General features: G+C 41.9%; 1 protein-coding gene across 3 annotated transcripts in view; it reads right to left on the bottom strand.

The window, feature by feature from the left end:
* Positions 1-7797: 7797 nt before the first annotated feature.
* Positions 7798-22407, bottom strand: part of col7a1 (collagen, type VII, alpha 1) — a 40013-nt gene continuing 25403 nt past the window's right edge. The window contains exons 81-119 of one of the 3 annotated variants that reach the window (XM_037251607.1): positions 21938-21973; positions 21715-21759; positions 21558-21590; positions 21394-21456; positions 21234-21269; positions 20413-20493; positions 20247-20315; positions 17076-17111; positions 16900-16959; positions 16770-16814; positions 16672-16707; positions 16435-16470; positions 16304-16363; positions 16100-16225; positions 15956-16027; positions 15842-15877; positions 15696-15755; positions 15581-15625; positions 14879-14914; positions 14695-14730; positions 14389-14445; positions 14246-14317; positions 14082-14153; positions 13920-13955; positions 13741-13821; positions 12644-12697; positions 12334-12387; positions 12204-12266; positions 12079-12141; positions 11881-11997; positions 11260-11337; positions 10835-10888; positions 10694-10742; positions 10479-10487; positions 9434-9511; positions 9100-9225; positions 8526-8678; positions 8173-8355; positions 7798-8095 (exon numbers count right to left, since the gene is read on the bottom strand). In XM_037251607.1, coding sequence (XP_037107502.1) covers positions 8067-8095; positions 8173-8355; positions 8526-8678; positions 9100-9225; positions 9434-9511; positions 10479-10487; positions 10694-10742; positions 10835-10888; positions 11260-11337; positions 11881-11997; positions 12079-12141; positions 12204-12266; positions 12334-12387; positions 12644-12697; positions 13741-13821; positions 13920-13955; positions 14082-14153; positions 14246-14317; positions 14389-14445; positions 14695-14730; positions 14879-14914; positions 15581-15625; positions 15696-15755; positions 15842-15877; positions 15956-16027; positions 16100-16225; positions 16304-16363; positions 16435-16470; positions 16672-16707; positions 16770-16814; positions 16900-16959; positions 17076-17111; positions 20247-20315; positions 20413-20493; positions 21234-21269; positions 21394-21456; positions 21558-21590; positions 21715-21759; positions 21938-21973 — 2475 coding nt within the window. In that variant the 3' untranslated portion in view covers positions 7798-8066. The remainder of the gene's footprint in view (positions 8096-8172; positions 8356-8525; positions 8679-9099; positions 9226-9433; positions 9512-10478; positions 10488-10693; positions 10743-10834; positions 10889-11259; positions 11338-11880; positions 11998-12078; positions 12142-12203; positions 12267-12333; positions 12388-12643; positions 12698-13740; positions 13822-13919; positions 13956-14081; positions 14154-14245; positions 14318-14388; positions 14446-14694; positions 14731-14878; positions 14915-15580; positions 15626-15695; positions 15756-15841; positions 15878-15955; positions 16028-16099; positions 16226-16303; positions 16364-16434; positions 16471-16671; positions 16708-16769; positions 16815-16899; positions 16960-17075; positions 17112-20246; positions 20316-20412; positions 20494-21233; positions 21270-21393; positions 21457-21557; positions 21591-21714; positions 21760-21937; positions 21974-22407) is intronic. The other 2 variants (XM_037251608.1, XM_037251609.1) reach the window with 2 other exon arrangements.

Raw genomic sequence — 22407 nt, forward strand, 5'->3', positions numbered from 1 at the left:
GAGTAGATAGAAAACAATTAAAAAAATAAGAGGCTTCAAGCTGTTTAATGCCACTCGCAAATGAAGTTTACTCTCAAACTAATGAACGGTATTACACAATGTGCATTTAAAACAACCACATTGTTTTGCCTTAGGAAAATCCACTTAGCTTGTTGATGCTAACAAATAATGCAAAACACTGCAGGTGAGCTAATGTATATTATCTCTTGAGGCTCTTTGGATGTTTGAATACAAACAGTGGAGAAACACATGTAAACAAGCAATATGAAACAATACATATAGGCATATATTCTTTATCCTCCTCTTGCTCTGCTTGGTTGCGATCGTCTTAGTATATATTAGCGTGTCGGATTTTTACTGCCTCCAGGTGGCCAAAGCGAGCACAATAAATTATAATGCACAAGCTGCTTAATTCTTTACATTATATTTAATGACGTTATTAGTATGTGTTTGTATAAAGTACAATAGAGTGCTATTTTCCTTATTAAAAAAACAACAAACATTTGTTGGGTTTATAGGGAGGCCGCAATGGCTAAAAGACAGATATCATATGCATTTAGATCCATATTTTACATTTCATATTTCCTGCATTAGGAAACAACATGACATGCCACGCACGAAGCTTCAGAGCAAGAAGCAGCCTAACCTTTGATTTCATCTGGACTATAACATCTCTGGAGAATCGTCTATCTCTCGTTTCTCCTCAGTCGACAAACATCTTCCTTTATAGCTCTTTAAAGTCCAGAACGATAAAGCCCCAAAAATACCCATGCTGTTTGATCCTTTGGTACACAAAGGTAATTTTTTTTTTTCCCTCCTGATATTTGAAGATTTACTTGGAAGTTATCTCCATTTTCATGACAGTAAATAGCAAGCGCTGAAGCATGATGCCATTTTGCTCCCTGCGGTGTTCCTGGTCAGGTTTTCAAATCAATGTAGAGATGAAGCATTCATTGAAGTTCTAATGCATGCGGGGTTGCGGATTTGCCCATGCCGCTTTGGTATGGATCGTATGCTCGTGTGTTTGTGTCACCATCAGAGATCCCCGCGGAGCCTCTGGTCAACCTGGACCACAGTCAAGCCCTGCGGCTTCAACCTCGCAGCACGCTCAAAGCTGAGATTAGATCACACCACAGCCTGGACATTGCTCAAATGCATGCTACACTGTACGCAGCATGTACAGTAGACAACGATGGCGCAGCAAACGTTTGGAATTTACCAGCATTACTGGAGTCGCAGTATGGCACAATCAAAGCGCCAGGATGTAGGCTGTATCACAAATTTAAGTATAATATTGCTCAGTTTTGCTTCACTGGCATTATGAAACTCAGAATCACGACTAAATGCTGGAAGTCAAAGAAGATGTCGGAAAAGCATTCATGTGGCAACCGAACCCTGGTATTGCGCGAAAGCACTTACTAAGCGTGCAATCAGATTGCTCGGATGTCATCACTATACATCTCCAGGGGCCATAGCTGCTTGGTAAAAAGGAACATGAAATGTCAGACACTATGCTGAGCAACCTCTATGAATCATCAAAACCAGTCAAGATAAAATACAATAATAGGAAGTTCAAAACAATAAAAAAAAAGAGGCATCACACTACAAAAAAAAAAAAGCTAACTAGATTGTAAACTCATATGGCAACTAAATGGGTCATACAGAAAAAAGGTTTTTATGTGGGTCATTGCGCAACTTAGGCAAAATGTTCAGACAGTGATTTTCATTCAGAGGATTAACAATATATTCCTGTTAGTATTGTTATATTGACTGTCTATATGGGTTGCTCCACCATTTGTGTTCAAATATTCATTACTTAAAGGGCTATAAAACTCCACCACTGCTCAAATTTTGAAAAAACTTATAAGTCACTCCTATGTCAAGGCATCTATCTCTGTATTGGGGTTGCTTTGGCACTTATTTATACCCAGCATTATTTATGAATGCCCTTGAAAGCAGCGTGCTGTCTACGCACCCTCATAGCTGACCTTATTACAGTCACGGCAACGAAGGACTTCTAGCTGGAGTATCCTATTAAAGAGAGAAAGTGCAAATGAAAATGTCACAATGCCTCCCCGTGTCAGCCACTGACTCAGCGACACTTTCTGCTCAAACTGGGAAGCACTTGACTGTAAGAGGAGAGATTGATCCCGCAGACTTGAGAGCGAGTCCGACGAGAGGGGAGTGGACTCGGATCGCCAATAAATAATCCAGAATCAGCTCTGTACACAACAAACATCGTGATGGTGGTGAGAAAGAGACCATTGTGGCCTCTCGAAATGACCTTGGGCTGATGTTTGAAAGAGGCTAAGCCAGGGACAGAGGGCAGGCAGAGAGGATTGTGGGTAAATTTGATGGCCAGTAATGCCTGGAGCCAAATGGATTAAGAGGGAGAAGGTACAAGCAGGCGACACAAAAGACAAGACGCTCTGATTAAATGCCTCCAAGCCAATTAAAACGCTGCATCATAAATGAGCTCACAATTACCTTTTGCCAGCCTCAAGAAGGGCAACCAGAGACATGTGACTAAAGCACCTCACTGAAAGGGATTCTAAAAAGGTTGGCAGCTTGCTTCACCCTCTCATTAGTGCACCCGGGAAGGCACTCCAATATGGACTTTGTCCGTATGACCCGCTGAGCACCTTTAGCGTCTGTTCAGGGGTGACCGGAAACTGTAATTGTCCTGCTGGTGTGTATGCAACCTCGGAAGGTTTACTGGCTCCTGCTTTACAAATATTAGAATTCGGGAATTGATTTCTACAATAGTCCAATTCATTATGAACAAAGATGTCTCGATTAAATACTCCAAAATCATGTTAGACCACCTGCGCCTCAAGTTAGACTTAGTTTTAGTGAGTCTGAAATCTAGTCTAATTTCTGTTTGCAGATGTGCTGAGGCGAGGCAGAAATGCTGTTCTACCAAATTCAGTCTATTGCTCCGTCGGGGGCGAGGCTGCTTTGTGCCCTGGCACGCCCAGACTGGCTTGCCACCAACACACTCGACAAGACTTCCGCTGGCATGAAAATTATGCTACATCCATTTTTACACTGAGCGTCTTGCCTCCAGTGAAGCATGCTGGTGATAACATCATGCTTTCGGGCTCTTTGTCTTCTGCTGGAACTGGGGCGTTAGTTTGAACGGGTTCAAACTGCAGTCAGTGTTAGCACAAAACCTTTAAGCTTCTGTTAGAAAGCAAAATATTAATTACTTTTAAAAAGTCAAGAAACACTTGCGAGAACATCTGAACTTTTGGGTTTGTTCTGAGTTGGCACTACATTATCACAGTTTAATTTTTAGTTGTACTGGTTGGTCATAAGTCACGCGAATGGAAAAAGTCTGGAAAGAATTTCCGTGGTAATGTTTATATTATATACATGCGACTGAACAGACATGTCTGCAGCGGATAGACGGACAGACATTTGTGGCTACGTTCACCAAGCTCTAAGGAAGTGTGTGATGGATCGAAGATGAGACGTTCACTGACCTGTCACTTCAATGCCGCCTGTTTCCGTTCCCGGCCTGTTCTTCCTGACCCTTGTCTTGCGTTCTCCGCTGTCCCTCTGGTTCCCCTCCTTCCTCCAAGCATTCAACCTGTCAGCACTTTGCCTTGCCCACTCAGCCATACGCAACTGGCATAGCGGCATCTGCTGCCTCCTCGCTCTCCGACCTGCATGGAAACTTTCCAACAGCTCGTGGTCATCACCTCGCCAAAACATTAGTGGATGGGTGTCAGCGTTTTCTTTCACTAGACCAGCGCCAGGGTGTCGTTTGATGCTGATGGGGCACACATTTGAGGTGAGGCTTGTCGAGGCGTGATATGCTGAATGAATTGAAGCCCTTAGGCGGCGGAACCCCGAGTAATACATCCGAGATAACCTTGGTCACAACTCATTAATCGTCACTCTGAGAGCACTTCTGCATGTCACATTGGCTTAATTTCTTTTTTTTTTCCTCAATATGTGATGGATTTCGATTCCCCCGTTGATGGCAATGATGGCATGAGAGATTCTGACTTGGAAAGAAGAAATCATGTGACCAATCTCCAAAGGGTTCATGTCAATAAGAAAGAGGCATGATGAAGCAAGTGTGAGAAGATGAGGTTGTTGCAATCATTCATGACGTATTTTTATGTTAACGCTTTCACACGAGATGCTACAAGTGGTTGTGATACGACAAGTTATCAGAAGGGTCAAACTGCAGCAGACATCAAGGTTTGGCATCTGTTCCCAACAAGCCCGACGTTCCAGCTTCCGCTCTTTCCAATAACGATTTATTTCTAGCAATCTCTGTTTCCTAGCCAGCTGCTAAATTACAGATTAGAGATTTTCTTATAGGCGGCAGAGAGGGGGGAAGATGGAAGGAGCGCTAATGGGAATGTGCAGGTTCCAAAATAAGAAAAACATCTCCGAATGGAAATACAGTTTAAGAAGGCAGATGAAAAATGACATATGCTAATCTTGCATCAAAAATATCCCATGAGAACGTTTTAATAATGGTGAGCCATTGTGACAGCCAGCTCATCAGAGCCATAATGAAGATAATATGCTCATAAAACGGACTCATTCTGGGGAGGGGAAAAAAAAACACACACACGTACACACACACACAAAGCAAACAACACATCAGCTACTTGGCTATTTTGAAGGGGGAGATGGACAGATGAGGTCAAGTGAGTACACGGGCAGGGTGAGCGAATAAGTGAGGGAGGAGAGTGCCAACGCTAGTATCGGCATAAATAAAAACTCATACCAATGCAAAATTTAAGAAATGGAAAACTTTTACACTCAAGCGTCTTTGGGTTTTTGAAAAGCGCTTTACAAATTTAATGGATTATTATTATTATTAATGTATTGGAGTCCCTGGGAGGCAATTACTGTCTAGTGAAGAAAAAGCAGCCAAAATAAATGTACCCAGCAACACTCTGCAACACAGCAAAATGAATAGAATATGGAAGTTAGCCAGGAAGAGCTTATTTGCATGTTGGAATAAAATTCATATTTAGAAATGTCCAGGGAACAAGGGAGAGAGTTTTGTGAATTTTATTTTCACAAAATGTTGCCAATGATTGTTTGACATTTTGGTGACAGAGACTCTCCACGCTTTGCTTTTTTTAACACATGTACAAAGGGAGGTCAAAACCTCCCATGTTCAAATTTGGCAAATTTGTTCATTTTTCACCTGGTACTATTTTTACACTTATGCGTTTATTCCGCCACTATTCCTGAACATGACACCTCAATTTAGCACTGCAGGGAGGATCAATGCAAACTAAGCATACAAATTGGAATTGATTGCTGGAGAGATGTTAACACAGAGCTGCCAACCTGTACGCATTTTAATTAGCAAATACATATTTTTATCTCAAAGCATAAAATTTGTGACCTGTCACAGAAGAAAAAAAAAATCTCATCCAGATTTTTGCATGACTTCTTACACTCATCCAAAATGGGCTTGTTTATCCGTGTTGGAGGTTTTTCTTTTTCTTGAGCACCTTACTTTTGTAGTACAACTCGAACATGTATACGCTCTAATTGCATTACAGAAACAAATAACGCAGAGCCTGTTGATAGTTCCTCCAGAAACCACAGAGGTTAGCGTGGCTTCACAGATCAATAGATACTATAAATGCTGAGCTTGGCGCACAAGTAAAAGACACACAACTGCTGTATGGAGGATCAAACATAACATGGTGGAACGTGCTGGCGACAGCTTTATGATAAACACCTTCATACGAGATGTAGCCGTGAGCGCATGCATACGAGCCTCGACATGACACGCACAAAGCAAAAGTGACTTGACGAGCGGGATGGAAAGGAAGATGGAATTGAGGCGGATCGTATGCTAATAGAAGCGAGAGGCTAAAAGTGAAACAGAGCACATTTCATCGCTATAGCAACAGCCTTTGTACTTGTGGAGGCAAGTGGGTAGCGAGTGGGAGGGAAAATCTGAGGAGGCAAAAAGAGCGAGAGAGAGAGAGAGAGACTTTGGCTGGCCTCTTGGTGAGCTTCTACTTACAAAGCTTCTGCCAAACAGTCACCTTGAGGCATTAAACAGTCAAGGTCACCAGGGAAGAAAAATGGAGCAAATCTTACACAAACACGATGGAAGTTCTCTCTCGCAACCGGCTACTCTCGTTCATGCCCTCTACTCACAGACCAGATCTATTAACCGTGAAGATCTACAAAACTCTCTTTTATGGACATAACAGTTGTCATGTTGCACATTATTTTTACTGAGGAACCGTGGCGACCATTGAAAAGCTTGTTTATGGCCATGTCATCATAACAAAGGTGGAAAAAAAGGACATCATATTATTAGCGAGAACTCAGAATGGATTCATAATGATCTTATAACTCCTCTCAGACCTCATCAATACACCACTAATACTCGTCATTCTCCACTGATATGACCGAGTACTGTTTTATTTGTCTGCCTACAGGTTATTGCTGAACTGTCTGCGTTTAATTCATTGCCTAAGGCAAATTCCCATTTCAATTAAACTGACAGGGCCTTTCCTTAGGCTGTTTGGCCGGTTTAAATACATGTTATGTAAATAAATTAATAAAATCCATTTTAAACAGCTCAAAACATTCAAACTCACTTCCAAAGCATAGTGCGAGTAGTTTTGCTGCCTTTGTGGAAAAGTGTAAATAGGAAGAGTGCTGAAAGTGATTTCTATATTCTATGCAGAGGACCAAAATCTCCATATTAAGGCCCATCTTTGGCTTTTATTAGAAATGACAATAACGTCAATGGGATCAGAAATGAAGCGGGAGCAGTCATTTCAATGGTACTAGATCACAGTACAGCCAATTTTGGTTGGATTTTACTCCGCTTGTGATAACCTTGACGTCCCCAAACATGAAAGCCAGATTATGAAACGGATGAAGGTTATTACAGCTGCTGCACCAGTCAAAATTGCTCCATTCACACGACCCACTTGTGATTTACAACTGGCTTACACTCTCCTGACATAAGTGACTGCTGCTATTTTTTTTTTCCCCCAAAACAACAAGCTAAACATTTATGGAGTGATATTCATGACACAAAACATTGTTGCTTGAAATGTCACAAATCAAGTTGTTTTGCTGTGCATAATGGTGGAAATATTTCTTCTGTGTATTTTGCATAGTAATCGCTGAAGACAAGCTGAATGCACAGCGGTAAACGTACATTTGTCAACAGTAATGCTGGTGCAACACAGATCTTGGAGTGTGTGTGTGTGTGTGTGTGTGTGTGTGTGTGTGTGTGTGTGTGTGTGTGTAAGCGCCATGTGATTATGGCGTACAAAGGGAAAAAATAAATACTACAAAAATATTCTTACTATAGAAAGCATATTGCTGCCACGCCAGAACAAAAAAGTTCAAAGACACTTGAGAATGTTATAAATTTGACCGATTAACATGAAAACAGCTGAGGTGAATTCTTGGACTCATACCGAACTTATGAAAACATGAAATAGCACCTAACGTAATGTCAAACTTTTATTTCTGTTGTGGCAATAATACTTCTCCAATTGACAAGCATTAAAAGTCACCCTGCATTGTTTTTGCAACCAAACATTTGGATTCTCTGAAATGAACTTACCGCCCCGCAGTCAAACGTCAACATGCCAGGTGAACAAGTGTGCATGCTCAAGTGGATGTGGAGTCACTGAATGCTCCCATCAGGGGAAATCAAGCGAAGGCAAGATGGCATGAAAGAGCAAAGGCACGAGCAGTCGTAGCCAACAAGCAGAAAATCTTCTCATTAATGAAATATGCTGATGAAAATGGAACATCCCGATTGGTCACACACACATTGAAATGATTTATTTGTGTAGCCGCAGATGACATTGAGATGTTATCATTGTTACATTGCATTTATAGTATTTAAATAATTTTAAGACTAATATAGTAGTTGCCTTGTTTTATTTTATAAGGATAAAGCAAATTGATCAAGTGTGTTTTGATGTTGAAATAATAAATAAAAAAATATTTACCATTGATATATATATATAACAATAGAATGATTTCAAAGCTATAGAAAGGATGATGCTCCTGTGTTGAGAAGGACTTGATCACCATCACCGAGATGTTTGCAGCAAGGGAGACCCTGAAGTACAGTCAAAACGTTTACTAGCCTTCGCACAGCAACAATGCGCACCCACGTGTGTGTTTGTGTGTGCCTACCTTGAGCCTTTCCAAGGCACACCTCCTCACACTCCTCCAAGTGAACAAATCGGTTGTCGTTTCCTCCGCAACCGCTGTAGATGAAGGGCCTGCACGCTCGGACGTGGCTGTTAAAGTACCAGCGCAACGTGAAGCGAGTGCAGTTGCCCTCCTCCATGGGTACCAGGCACGCTTCTTCTGGAGCTGCAGTGCACGTTTACGAAGATGGAAAAAGTGTACAAATTGCGATCAAAATAAGGTCAATTGTACACTATAAAGACACATAAGAAATACACAGAATAAATTGAAATCAACTGGTGTCATTCCTGCCCAAAAAGTTGATTTCCCCCAAAGAGGTTACGACCTTTCCCTACCTTCGCCTTGGGCTCTTTTGGTGGACCTGACTTTTCTGGCCTTGGGTGGTTTCAGAGCTGGAACTTTGCCTCCTCTTTCTCCACCAACTCTCACGACATTGGGTGCAGTTTTAGGGGCTTCAACTTTGACCGTTTTGTGTTTGTGGGGCTCATCTGCGGAAACACGAGGTTGCAACAGGGATCAACATGCTGTGTTTTTCAGAGAGGCCCCTGAACGCATCAGGAAACATAAGCTGCTTGTGGCACAGCTGAAAACATGCTCAGCAAATCAAACAGAAATGTATTAATTTATTTATAATCATTTATTTAAGTCCAGTAACACTGCCACTGATTATTATGTTATTTTTTAATTTGTCATAGAAAACAAATGTATAGAAAAAAGTACGTCTTAAATGACTAAACATGAACAATCTGAATTTTTCTTTTTTATCATCGCGTGTCATCCAGACTGACAGTTGAATGCGAGACGACGACCATTTTCTCATTGAAGTCTGCTTGCTCCAGAACAATTTGCCCCCCACCCCTTCCCCCCACCCCATGACTGAAATAAAGTGCTCCAGGCCACGTCTCATACCGTCAGTGTGATTGTCAGCAGGAGGGAAATACAGCAGCTCATCTAAAGGGTCGTCATAGTTGTCGATAGAGTAGATGTGCTCGTAGTCGGGGTCGTTGGTGTTCATCACCACGCGCAGCTCACGGCCTGAAATGTCAGAAAGTGAATCTATCAGTGCACGCCTGCGAATAAATATTCCCTAACATTCACAACGGATTCATCCACAAAGGGAATCTTGTGGTTTCTTCATAAGAAAAGATCACCAATGATTGAGTCCAACAGGGAGTGCAGGCACACGCAGAGATAAAAAGACAGAGGCCAACAAGCCAGGTGACGGACGGACGGACGGACTCACCCTCCACAGCTTTCCGGGCCGCGAGTTGCTCCGTTGCCATGGGCTGGGAGCGAGCGACAGGATCTGACGCCGAGAAAGCTACCCAGGACGCAGAGGACAAAAGGTTCCACCGAAGGAGGACAGACAAGAGTGGAGAGAAGGAACGGGTAAGCGTTTCCACCAGGAGGGCACAAAGAAAAGTTGAGAAACTCAAAATATGAACCCAATCACCCCCCACCAAAGTCATCCCGCCGTTGCGACACATGAAAGCGACACAAGGGTCCTTCACGACATGCAACGGCTTTACAATGCATGGTGCAAGCTGCTTGGATGCACATTATTAAGCGCTGTGTGAGTGAGAGGCAATAAATAAATCATGGCTGAAATGATTGATTTGGTCTCATTCAAAGTTGTAATGCATATTGATTAACTACCGGGTTTATTTTGAGCCATGCGTCGCTCTCTCTCTCTCTTTCTCCTTGAAATGGATTTTGCTAATTATACATATTGTCTGAATTTTATACACAATGTTATGCACTAATCAATAATGAGCTTATTTTTAAATTGACACCAAATCAAAATGAAGCATAATTAGATAATAACAAACTCTTTGATTGGGAGTTATTAGAACTACTTCATAGACAGCATGTCCACAAAGCTTCATTACAAAAGCAATCAATGAGATAATTGTGTCAACATAGCTATTGAAGTTTGGGGATTTATGTAAAATGGCAACATAATGTTGATCATGGTTATCTAAAATTGGATCATCATCAAGGAAATTGGGCTGCATTTTACAGTTTGTTTTTTTCAGGGGGCGGGGCAATGAGTTCTAAAAATAAAATGAGAAACTGCAGCCCATTTCTCTTCTAACCCTTCAAATATTATCATTAAGTTTAAATATCAAACTGAAGGTGTTTCCGCATCAATCATAGAGTTGCAATAATGTGGAGATGTTTTTGAATCAGTTTGGACACGTGCACTGTATGTGCAATATGAGTCATGCTGAATCACAACATGTGCGTCTCCCCCTTCCTCTCGTGCCGCCGTCCGACGACTCACTCACCTCCACACGCTGCGCGGCCGACAGATGGACAGGACGAAGAACCGGAGGAGAGCAAAAAAAAAAAAAAAAGTCAGTTCAGAAGAGTCGTGACACTGACGCAGTTCAGTAACGCTTATGTTGTGGCAGTTGAGTCATACACAGGCCATCTTTGCTCAAGTTCATTTTAGGGACAGCACACCTATGAATTAGCAATGGAAGGAGCAGCCAAGACTTACCACAGTGCTGACTCATTTCCGTGCGTACGTACTCTCTGACCTCAGTCTCCTGAATCGCAAATAAGACGGGGAAATAATTAAACATTGAAAAACAAAGTGTCACAACCGGATTGTGCTATCGCCGTGGGCTCGAGTACTGACCGTCATGCCTGGCTCTCCTCGTTCTCCCTTGGATCCATCTGGGCCCATTTCCCCCTACAACATGGACAGGTATTAGAACATGCACAACCCACAGAGCGGCCTGCAGCGCAATCATTCATTAGCCACTCGACTAAATGCAAAGTCAAAGTGAAAGGTTAATTCAGGATCACGCCGCTTCAGAATTTGAAATAGAACTGATATAATATCCTGTAATTGGCTATAAACAGGATTAGAGGCGCACAAATTCAGCAGACACACAGGAAATCTGAAGCTGAGAAGCTCACAGAGGAACTAGATGGGTCATTTCTGTGACGTGCATCTAAAGTAGTTGCTGATTCAATTATCCACTCGCTTTGGCTTCCACTTTACATTTCAAAGTCATAATTAAAGAAAACAATAAATGGAAAGAAAAAAAAAGGACAAACCACTACTCCGCGTTCCCCTGGGATCCCGGGAACACCACGTGGACCCACCATGGCCGGACCAACGGGTCCTCTTTCTCCCTAATACAGAAAACAGAAAAAAAAAAATGTTGCTACAAGTCAAGCCGCCATGAAGATAGATGACTCATCATCCAGAAGCTGTAGCCGTGCCATCCATAAATACATGAAATTCACATAACGCCTTCAAACATCCTCATTGTGCTCGGCGCATGACACAAACTAGTAATAAATGATGAAAACTCTAAAAGCACTCTGTCGGTTTAGCGAACTAAATCTCTTTCCAGGGTGAAGTCCAACGTCGTGCTTTCAGGAGGAACTAAAAAAAGAAAACCTTGCATCTCACTGTGAAAGCACGTGCAATCATAAGAGAGATATTGCTCTCCCTGTGGAGAGCTTTTTTATTTATGACTTCGATGATGACGGAGACAAGAGGGTCAAAGTCAGGGTTTATCGAACCGTCAATCACGACATGAGAGAAAACACTCAGGGAGCCGCGACAAAGCACAAGCAAAACATTCGACTTTTGTAACTATTTTTTTTCCGTCCCATTGTTGACTGACGTTCTATCCGACTTGTCTAGATCATCAAATTGTGACTTATCACCTTCTGTCCTTGGAGTCCTTCAGGGCCTTTAGCACCAGCCGTTCCCTGGGGGCCTGTCAGTCCAGGTGCCCCGTCCGCTCCTCTGGGCCCCGGGGGGCCAGGGATGCCGGACGGCCCCTGCATTTTAAAGGCGCACTTCATTATATACGTCCTGATATTAGCGAACAAAACTTTTAGGTGGTGGACGTTCTCCCTCACCCTTTCACCTTTGTCGCCCTGAGTTCCTTTAGAGCCTTCGACCCCGTCGAAGCCACGGTCGCCCTACAAAGACAATTGCGGGCTTTGGATTGATGAAAACACTTTTATCAGATGAGTAAACGCACCTTGGGGCCGACTATTCCTTCTTTTCCCGGGATGCCCGGGGGTCCGGAGGAGCCCACATCCCCCTGAAAACAAAAACACATTTTGGGTGGCACCATCAGAAGCAAACAGCTGTTTTTCTAGTTGCCATACCTGATCGCCTTTTCGTCCTGGTAGCCCAGGTCGCCCATGGAAGCCATTATCCCCCTGATGACACAAATTTTGATCATTACATCAAATCTAAATCTCTTTTATTAGCCAGGTAAATTGTTTGTAATATTTTAAAATTTACAAAATATTTTTCCATTCTGTTAATATCAAGCCACCTTGTAATGTTTTCCAATTCAGAATTTTCCACTTATATTTATTTAGTAAGTGAGAATAGGTTTGACCTATTTAATGTATAAAGAACAGATAGGGAACGTAGTTTCGGTTTTCCCTTATTCTTCTCCTCATACTTCACCTTCTCTCCTTTAGATCCATCACCTCCACAAAGCCCCTTAGATCCTCGGTCGCCCTGGAAACGCAAACAACTTCATCATATTGAGACACATGGAGAAGCTTTTAAGTAACAGAGGATAAAAATACATCCAAGCCGTCCATCCATGGGCCATCAGTCCTTTCAATGGTCACCCAGTCCACTTTCACAAACGCGCGCACACACACATGCATCAGCCTCTGTAGCATTAGCAAGTCTCACAAAGCAAATGGACATGACAATTGTACATGATAATGGTTATTGAGGGGCCACTTACACATAAAAGTGGCAAAAGAGTAGCAGCAGACGGTGAGGTACAGACAATTTACAGCGACTACCCTGACAATGACACACAGTTATTCTAGAAAATTTGACTTTAATGTACAGATAATACACTATTTTACGATATGGATGTTTTGAAAATGACATAACTAAAGCTAGAATTGAGTGCATTTGTTGAGCTGCTTGTATTCTTCTGAAAATAATCCAAACTGGGTTTTAAGATGTTTCTTGAACTGAATATTATTATTATTGTATATTATATATACGTATATTATTATTATTTTGTTATTCAAACGTATCTTACAGGGCTCTATTATTGTGCAGTGCGTAAAGTATCTCTGCACAGCAGCAACGTAATTTCTCAGACAAGCACTTACTTGCGAGAGGGATGTCTGCGCTGCTGTGGGAGTGTTCACAGCCGACTTCAGTCAATCACAATGATTCCTTTTATGCAACTTAAGGCGCAAACTAGGCCCACTAGACTCTCGGCATGGCAGAAGCACATTTGTGCGGGGACTTTGTGAACCCTCCTTTTGTGTTCAGAGCCTCTGGTTTACTGCTAACATACTGATACACTTAAAAATGTTTTTCCAAACAAGATTTAATGAGTTATTCCTTACCCCATTGTTGACCTGAACACGTTCTATGCTAACTCATTATTCTGTTACAGTCGATAGATTTTACATTCATTATCTTCAGCTTGATCAATTTCATGCTGTTATGCAGTTGCGAGTCGCATCATCCACCCATGAAATACATTCCATGCTCAATACCACACGTGTCAAAATCAGCTAATCTACCTTAATTCCTCTCAATCCGACGATGCCAATCTCTCCTTTGTCGCCCTTGCGTCCGAGCAGACCGTCTTTTCCAGGCAAACCCTGGAAGAAGAAGAAGAAACACAACAACCAAACATTCATCTATTGTCAAACCTTTTCAATGCACAATTGGAAATATATTTGGATATAAGGAAACACACCGCTTCACCGGGCACGCCGGCCGGTCCTGCTTCTCCCTGCGGAGAAAAGTGACAATTAGAATAATTAGAGCAGAGAGATGATGATGATCTGCATCAAGAACTGTCTGTCTTTCCAATGCAGGTTAATTATAATGATCATCTGTGCGGAGCGCCGTAGCTTGCCTTCTGTCCGCCAGGACCCCGAGCACCGGGGAATCCATTGGATCCTTTTTCACCGGCCTCTCCCCTCAAACCCTGAAAATAAGATGACAAAAAAAAGTTTGGTTCCTTTTCAATCAACACTTTATGATTAGAATTTTCTTGCAGGTACTAATTGGCGAGCTCACCGGCTCTCCCGGTGGTCCCTCCTGACCCTTTGCTCCTTTTTCTCCTTGCCCACCTTTGGGCCCACGGTCGCCCTAAAATAGAAGGACGGTTTTGTCAAGATTTGAATTGAACAATATGAAAGCCTTTTGGTACTGGTACTGACTTGTTCTCCTCCGCTGCCTTTTGCTCCAGGAGGTCCTCCAATCAGCATGGTGTCCCCCTAAAATTGAGGAAATCATTTTTGAAATGAAATATTTGTAAGTGAACCCCCATGACATTAGCATTGAACATATTCCTAAACTCTTCCTGAAGTTTTTTTTCTTTTTATCTTCGTCACAGTCTGTCTTACATCCTCACTTTTTTTTTTCCCCCCAACGTGTTTGTTTGGCTTTATGCATATGAATCACTGCGGTAGCGCAACAGGGCAAAACACTGCAGTGGCGCTTATTAGACATTAACATGCACACACCTTCTCTCCTTTGTTCCCTTGCAGGCCATCGTCTCCCTGGAAAAAAAAAACAACAACAAGAGCAAAACATTTCATTCTGGCACGTCAATGGAATTTAATTCACATGAGAAGAATGCTCGTGGGATGATGCTCGCATAATGACGTGAACAAATGGGAAAAAGGATCGAGTGTCATTAGTATTCACCTTCTCTCCCCGAGTGCCGCGTAACCCTGGTGGACCCTGATGGATGGCGGGCACACACACACACGAACACACACAATTATTCTGAGCTTGGCAATGAAAAGCATCATTAAGGCTGTGCTGCAGCTTATAAAAGCTGAGATGAATCTGGAAAGACGGGTCGTTGATTGTAAAATATACAATAGCTTTTTTTTTTTTCTTTTTCCTTTGCAGTGAGAGAGCGTTTGTTGTGTTGCTCAATACCATCGATTTCCTTTCCTGCTAGTATCGGCAAAACCGAACCGGTACCGATCTTAGCAGTCTGCATTAGAAGTTTATATCAAATTATGGAAGAGTACGTTTAAATAATTTATTTCTTTTAAACTCATAAAGTGGTCGCTCCAAAGTGGGCAGCATTTGGATTGACATCAAGTGACTCACCGAGAGAGCACTTATCTCTCCTTTGATGATAGTCATAAAAATTCAGGCAAACAATGTATTGTTTGTACATTTTACAATGAACATTTATATGACAACTTCAAATGTTACTTTCAATCATCCACTTTTTATGATGGATGGTGAGTGACAATTTGGCAATGGAATGGCTCGATTAAATTTTTGAAACAGATTGAATTTAACCTTACAGGTTTCATTGTATTTTAAATTTCAACAATGACTGAAGTTATGGAAGAAATCGCCAATAATAGAAACAATTGATGAACTCACCGTTAAGCCCCTCTCTCCATCCAAACCCGGGCGTCCTTCTTCCCCCTAAAATATGACCAAAAATATGAAACCACATCAGTGTGTATGAGTGTGTGACAGATTGCAGAGATCTTACTCTTGTTCCTGGCTCTCCTCTCTCTCCTCTTGGACCCGTCACACCAAGTCCAGTTTCTCCCTGGTCAAATAAACGATGTGCACGTTTGTATAAATCTCAACTGGCTTTTTTTTTTTTAGTTACAATCGTGTGTTGGATCTTTGTACTTTGTCTCCTTTGGTCCCGTCGACACCAGGAGAACCCTGCAAAACACATTTTAAAAGACTGAGCTTTTTTTTATTTTTTTTTTAAAGTTATATTGAAAGAGGAGCTAAACTCACAGCTTGCCCAGGAGGTCCAATAGGACCAGGAGGTCCGGTATTTCCCGGCCGGCCCTGAAATCCTTGAAGACCCTAAAAATGACAACAAGCTATTTTACAGCAACACCAAAGACATTCAAAAAGGTGAGAAAAAAAATTATTCACCCTCTCTCCTGGTGGTCCAGGTGGTCCTGGGTCACCATGTTCTCCTCTCAGACCGGGAGGCCCAATATCCCCAGACTTGCCCTGCAGTCCTGGAGGACCAGCTGAACCGGGAAGACCTGAATCTCCCTTATAGTCAAAAGGCAGGTTGCTTCTTAAACCGAAAGACTGGAGCATATAGCGCCTATATGTCACGTGTTTACTCACCTTTAACCCCTGCGGTCCAACGATACCTGCAGGACCTGACATTCCTACGCCTCTTTCTCCCTGTAGCAAAAATGTGTCACTACTTCCAGTCAGATAATAGGGACATTTGAGGAACAAAATAAAAAACAGACCTTATCTCCTTTCGGCCCAAGAGGACCTCGTTCCCCCTAAGGGACAAGAAAAGAAAAAATGGATACGAGTAGCAACAACAAGTACTTGGGGAAAACAAAGTTAAAAAAAAAAGCTCCATATCAAAAAAAGTCTCACAATGTTGTGCTCATTTTAAATACTGAAAATATAAGAAAGCCGGGTTATTTGAATTAGAAATAATAATAAAAAAAATGTGGACAATGAAAAGAGATACTCACATTTTCTCCTGACTGTCCTGCTTCCCCAACCTCACCCTAATAATGACAACATATGAGCAACGTCACTCATCATCTACAGTGCACGTGATGCCACTCACCCGTTCGCCTCTTATGCCAGCAAGACCTCGTTCTCCCCGGCCACCCTGACAGACAAATGACCAATTTAGAAAAAGGACATACGCCCACAGAACCCTCAATCCTTGGCAAGGACGAGGTGCTCACACTCACCTTTTCACCAGTGAGTCCTCGCTCTCCTGGAGTTCCTGGTAGTGTTGTTCCTGGAACACCCTGAATTGCAAGAAAGTGTTTTATTTAGGTAATCTTTTTATCGGATGTTTTTCAAATCAATGGACAATTTGAAGCTTAAATCCAGTTAGGTTGAAAGAATGTGGAAATTAACTTACCTTCTCTCCTTTGACTCCAGGGGGTCCTGCTACTGCCTGGTGGAGAGAACAAAAGTGGAATAATGTGATCATAATTACCTGAGAAGCACAGTGTGGTGCTGCTTTTTTTTCTTCAAAGAATAAAAAGCTTTTTTTTTTCCAATATAGCTGTGGGAGATTATTTGAAAATTACTTTCTTCTTGTTCCACTCCGGAGGTGGCAATCGTTGCAGCCACTTGAGTGTGTGCGTTAACATAATTCTTCAGTTTTGCTTGTTCATTGTTGGCAGGCTTAGATGGTTCACTTGCAAGAATCAGCGTGTTATTATTTCAAGTTCGCCTGCTAGAATAGTCAAGCATTTTGCGGGAAAACTCAAGGGCAGGATCACAATCCTACCACCTGTATGTTCTCCAAATATTGGTTGGGGGAACAAAATGGAAGTACACGCTAGTGAAATGGGTGTCGCAGGTAATTTATCAAACTGTTGAACTGCCTGACAGCATCGCGGTGACTCTGTCCAAGGTGCTGAGCCCGAGGCGCTCATCTGTGAGGAGGCCACTCAACACGCTCGTCACAGGTCACGTCAGCAGCACAAACAAGGGGGGGCAAGCCTGATACTGCATTAAACTAGAATATAAAGTACAGCATGACAAATGGCAACCTTTACACATTCCATCAGCGAGCAGTTAATAAGATCCGCCTGGAGCTAATGACATCTAATAGAAGAGACTTATTGAGATTGTCAAGATTCATTTAACAATATGTTTATTTTTGTGATTGTAGTTCGATGTGTCTGGATCTAGTTAACCAATATTGTATACCTCTCAGTATAATGATGAGCTTTTGTTTGTTAAATTGTGGCTGGTGAGTGTCTAGCATGACAGGTTGGGCACAGGTGTCAAACTCAAGGCTCGGGGGCCAGATCCAGCCCAACGCGTCATTTTATGTGGACCACTAAAGCAAATTAAGTGGCTACTTTGTTTTTATTGCTGAATGCGTCAACTGCATGCTCATCTCAGGAAAATGATCAGCCTAACCCGCATCTTCATTTAACCTCTCGGAAAAGTGCAGTCTGTTAAGCTCCTCCCATTTGGTAGTTTACATTACAGACAAAAAAAAGGGGTGTCGAAAGGTGATAATAGAATCCCAATTGCACTGCCGACTCATCTGTATTGTTCTCAGCCGTGGAAGTGGGAGCTAACGAGAAACTTTTTAGAAAGCAACCAAGCAATTTCATATTGAAGACCTCAGACAACCTTGCACTTGTGAATCAACATCAATTATGTGCCACTGCATGCATCACAAAATCTGAGTGTGCTCTCAACTTGGCTTGTGTGTGTGTGTGTGTGTGTGTGTGTGTGTGTGTGTGTGTGTGTGTGTGTGTCAATGCTGTAGGCTTTGAAGTTTTGATGGCTTGTGGCTCACGCAGAGGGGAATCAATCACTGCAGCTTTTGAGAAAATGATGACTACGTAGTAATTTAGTACGAGTCATTTTTACAACCAGATGCATGCCGCTAACACATTTCCTCCTTTCTAAAGAAAGATCAGGTTAAGCGATAATTGACACTGGCATATTTCATATTGATTCATTTGGAGTCTAATCCAAGGATGGAGAATGCAGCAGATGTGTATGAAATATTTGTGACCTTGATCGGCACTTTAACTCTGCCTGAGTTTAATTTTGAGATTTAATGACAGAATTAGAACAGGCCCAAGTCAATTTCCCAAAAGATGTCTGCGGCCATTTCAATGCGGAGTGTCAAAAGCAGAGCAAGGCCACCATTCTCCAGAGTCAGCTTTCAATTTCAAAGGCGTAACAGTGCGAAGAAGAATCATGGATGAGTGAAGGTGCTGTGTAATGTGCTTTGCGGGTTAACTGAATACCGAAGAGTCGTACATATGACAACAGCAGGAGAGAGATTTACGTGTTATCTGCCTGGAAAAAGACATTCCGAGACATTGTTTGATTGTCACCCACGCTAAGATTTGGGTTTTGGCAACTCAATGCAAGAGAGCTTGTGACACTGTCCAACATTCCATCTCGAAATTCTTATTAGTGGCAGGGCAAATTGTCCGTGAAGGCACGAAAGACTGAATTGCACAATCACGGCTCATCGGTTTGTTTTTGGATGCAGCAAGTAAATGAAAACCAAACAAAAGTGCAGAGCTGAATGCACAGTACAGTAGACTGGGGGGAATTGTTTTGAACAATTAAACGCTTTACTTTTACATACGCAAACAAGACAGCCTGCTGAGAGGTACGCAGATATTCTGGTATGTGTTACAGCTAGTGTTAATTCAAAAGGTTTATTTCCAATTGGTAACTGTTGCCCTGTTGGAGGGCGGCAGGAGGCCCCGACAAGTATGGAGCGCACCGTACTCGGTCGTGAGTGGGAGAAATGCGCAGCCTACTTCACTTTATAGCGGTAACACATCACCGGGACACTAATGGAATTGTGGTCACAGTTCTCGGGTGTAATTTCATTTTAGCAACATGTGACTTTGGCTCACTAAGCAGTACCGAGTCATAAACTGGCCAAAGGTGCAGCAAAAAGTAATGCTGACTAGAAACAAGATATCTACTGCCACCAAATCCTGATTAAGTAATAATAATAATAGGGATATTTTTGCATAGCCTTTGCACCCTTTTAGCACACAGATGGTCTTTGAGGAGTTTCAAAAACCATTTCAAATAAGCGGATATACAGACATTTAATATTACAGAAGTAGAAATAATATTATGCATAATCAAACTTCACACAAATTAAAACTTTTGTCTGTCCTTGTTAAGTCAAATTGCCATGCACATCAATATGCACTATGCTGAATGAGACTCTGTGCTCCAAATGCAGATGACCAGAAAACGTAATTGCAAGGTTTACTACTTTGTGCACTGCCTAGTAGAGCGAACAGTTGAGCTCCGAGCCAGCTCAGGAACTTTTACAGAACAGAGTGTTGACTCAACATGATCATCATCATCATCATTTGGACAAACAGCAGCAGCCAGGCCAATGGCCCCCCTGAAGGAAGACCACGAAGCGTTGTGCATCAAATCAAAACGATCACTGCAGGATCCTAATAATAGCACCGCAGAGATGCTATTTTATGACTTCGGGCACTAAATCATCATGCCGCTTGGATCTTGCCCAATATAACCTGGTAGGGCACAAACTATTGCAATGTATTCTTACCTTCCCTGGAGGACCACCGTCTCCCTGCTCTCCCTTGAAACCCGGCTGACCTGGAGGGCCAACAATGCCCTGGGGATTAGAAATAGTTAGGAGAGGCAAAACTCCATAAATGACACAAGACACATTAATGCAGTGAGCGCACACACACACACTCACACACACAAACCTGCTTCCCTGGCAATCCTGGTAATCCATCTTTCCCAGACACTCCATCTCTTCCAGGTACCCCAGGCTTTCCTGCTTCACCCTATGAGGAACCAAATGTTTATTTTTACTTGATGACTCTCAGCATCATTTGTACAGCTGTCATTGTTTGTTTGGTACTACAGCACTAATGAGACTCCTTATATTATGTAGTAAAGACTCTCTGGACCCAAAAATATAATATTGAATCAAATAATAATTCTGACTTCATCTACAATACAGGGACCGACCTTGAATTTTTTTTTTTATTGAGACTTGAGGGTCTATTTTCATGGACCAGCGCAAGGCAGGGCATAACTCGATGCCAATGTTGGTCCATCAGCAAAAGGGTAGGCTGCACCACTGTGGGAGTGGTCATCTCTGACTTTAATCATATCCTAGTTTCCTTTAGATGTGCCTTAGGGAAACATAGCTGTGCTCTGAAGCGAGGCCTCGGACACTAAAGAATCTACTTTGATTTCAGTTTGCATGCCAAAGTCCATTTACTTATTTATTGTATTTAGCTGTGCAATCCATGCTCTAATTAAAAAACAATATTTTAGCAGTCACACATTATAAATAACAAGTAGTACTTATTAAAAAAAAAAACTTGAGACATATATTAGCAACATAATTCACACTATAAGATTAGCTGGGGAATTAAACCAAACAAACTGGAACACTATTACTGGCTTTCATGTCTAATTACTTACAAGCTAAAAACAAAAAAAACAAACAAGTGGCCATTATTTCATCACTAAATACCACAATGAAGTCGCAGCATGTTCAACGCTGCATACTTACCACCTGGCCTGACAAGCCTGAAGGCCCCTGTGGACCCTGCAGGAGGAAATAAATACAGCAGTATGACAAAACACACCAACACTGAGACTTACAGTGAATTTCATGAGGAAACGAGAACATTTTGCTTGGAGTGACAGAGTTGCTGATAGGAAACACTTACCACGGCTCCTGGAGGACCCGGATTTCCTGGCAGTCCTGTGCTGCCTTGAGCACCGGGAGGACCCTGCAAGGATGCTGATAAATTCACTAGAACTCTGAATTGTTGTATGGAAGCTTTTGGAATATTGAAAAAAAATCCTCCAATAAAACAAAATGGTGCCTTACCTGAACACCAAGCCCTGGTTCTCCTTGATTACCCTGTGAAACACATTTCACATCATTTTATGACTGCACTCAGTAGGAAATATCATTTTAGAGCACAAACATCATTTGCTATACGGTAGTGCATTTGAGAGATAAAAAAGAAAACTTATGATTTTACCTTCACACCTGGTGGACCAGGAAGTCCATTTGGACCAATGGAGCCCTGATAGAAACATAAAGTGTAAACACATTAAAAGACTGTCAAAAGTTGCACTTTTCTTCCTGTTTGTTGAATTGGTTACTCCTTTAATTCAAAAGGTTTTTTTGGTGAAAATATTTTAAATCTGTACACTTAAAATGCAGAACTGAGGAAACATTTGGGCGTGCGTGTGTGTTCTTACACTTAAGCCCCTGATGCCTGGCTCCCCTGGATTTCCCTAAGAGTGAAATACAAGAAAAGTATAAATAATAATAATAATAAAATAATAATACTAATAATACTAATAACAATAAAATACTGAACAATAACTGACTCGGTGAGATATGTAATTAAAATCAGAAAACATCTGTAATGTTAAAAGAACCTCAAGGTGACATTGGTAAAACATGTAATACATTTCCATTAACAGAAAAAAAAAAACCATTTTGTGAGTAATAATGTAAAAGTCACGTGACTTACAACAGTTGGGTCAGCATAGAGGATGAGCAATGTCAACAAACAAACAAGCACTCATAGATAAGCTTTGCAGAGCTGCAATAGGGGAAAAGCCAAGAGCAAGCTCAGCATGCACAAGTAGCAGAGCCAAGTGACAGCAACACGTATTTGGACTGCAACCAAATTGAAGCAACATCCCCCAAACCCGCAAAGACG

This window comes from Syngnathus acus, chromosome 5, assembly GCF_901709675.1.
Source record: "Syngnathus acus chromosome 5, fSynAcu1.2, whole genome shotgun sequence".
Classification (NCBI taxonomy): Eukaryota; Metazoa; Chordata; class Actinopteri; order Syngnathiformes; family Syngnathidae; genus Syngnathus; species Syngnathus acus.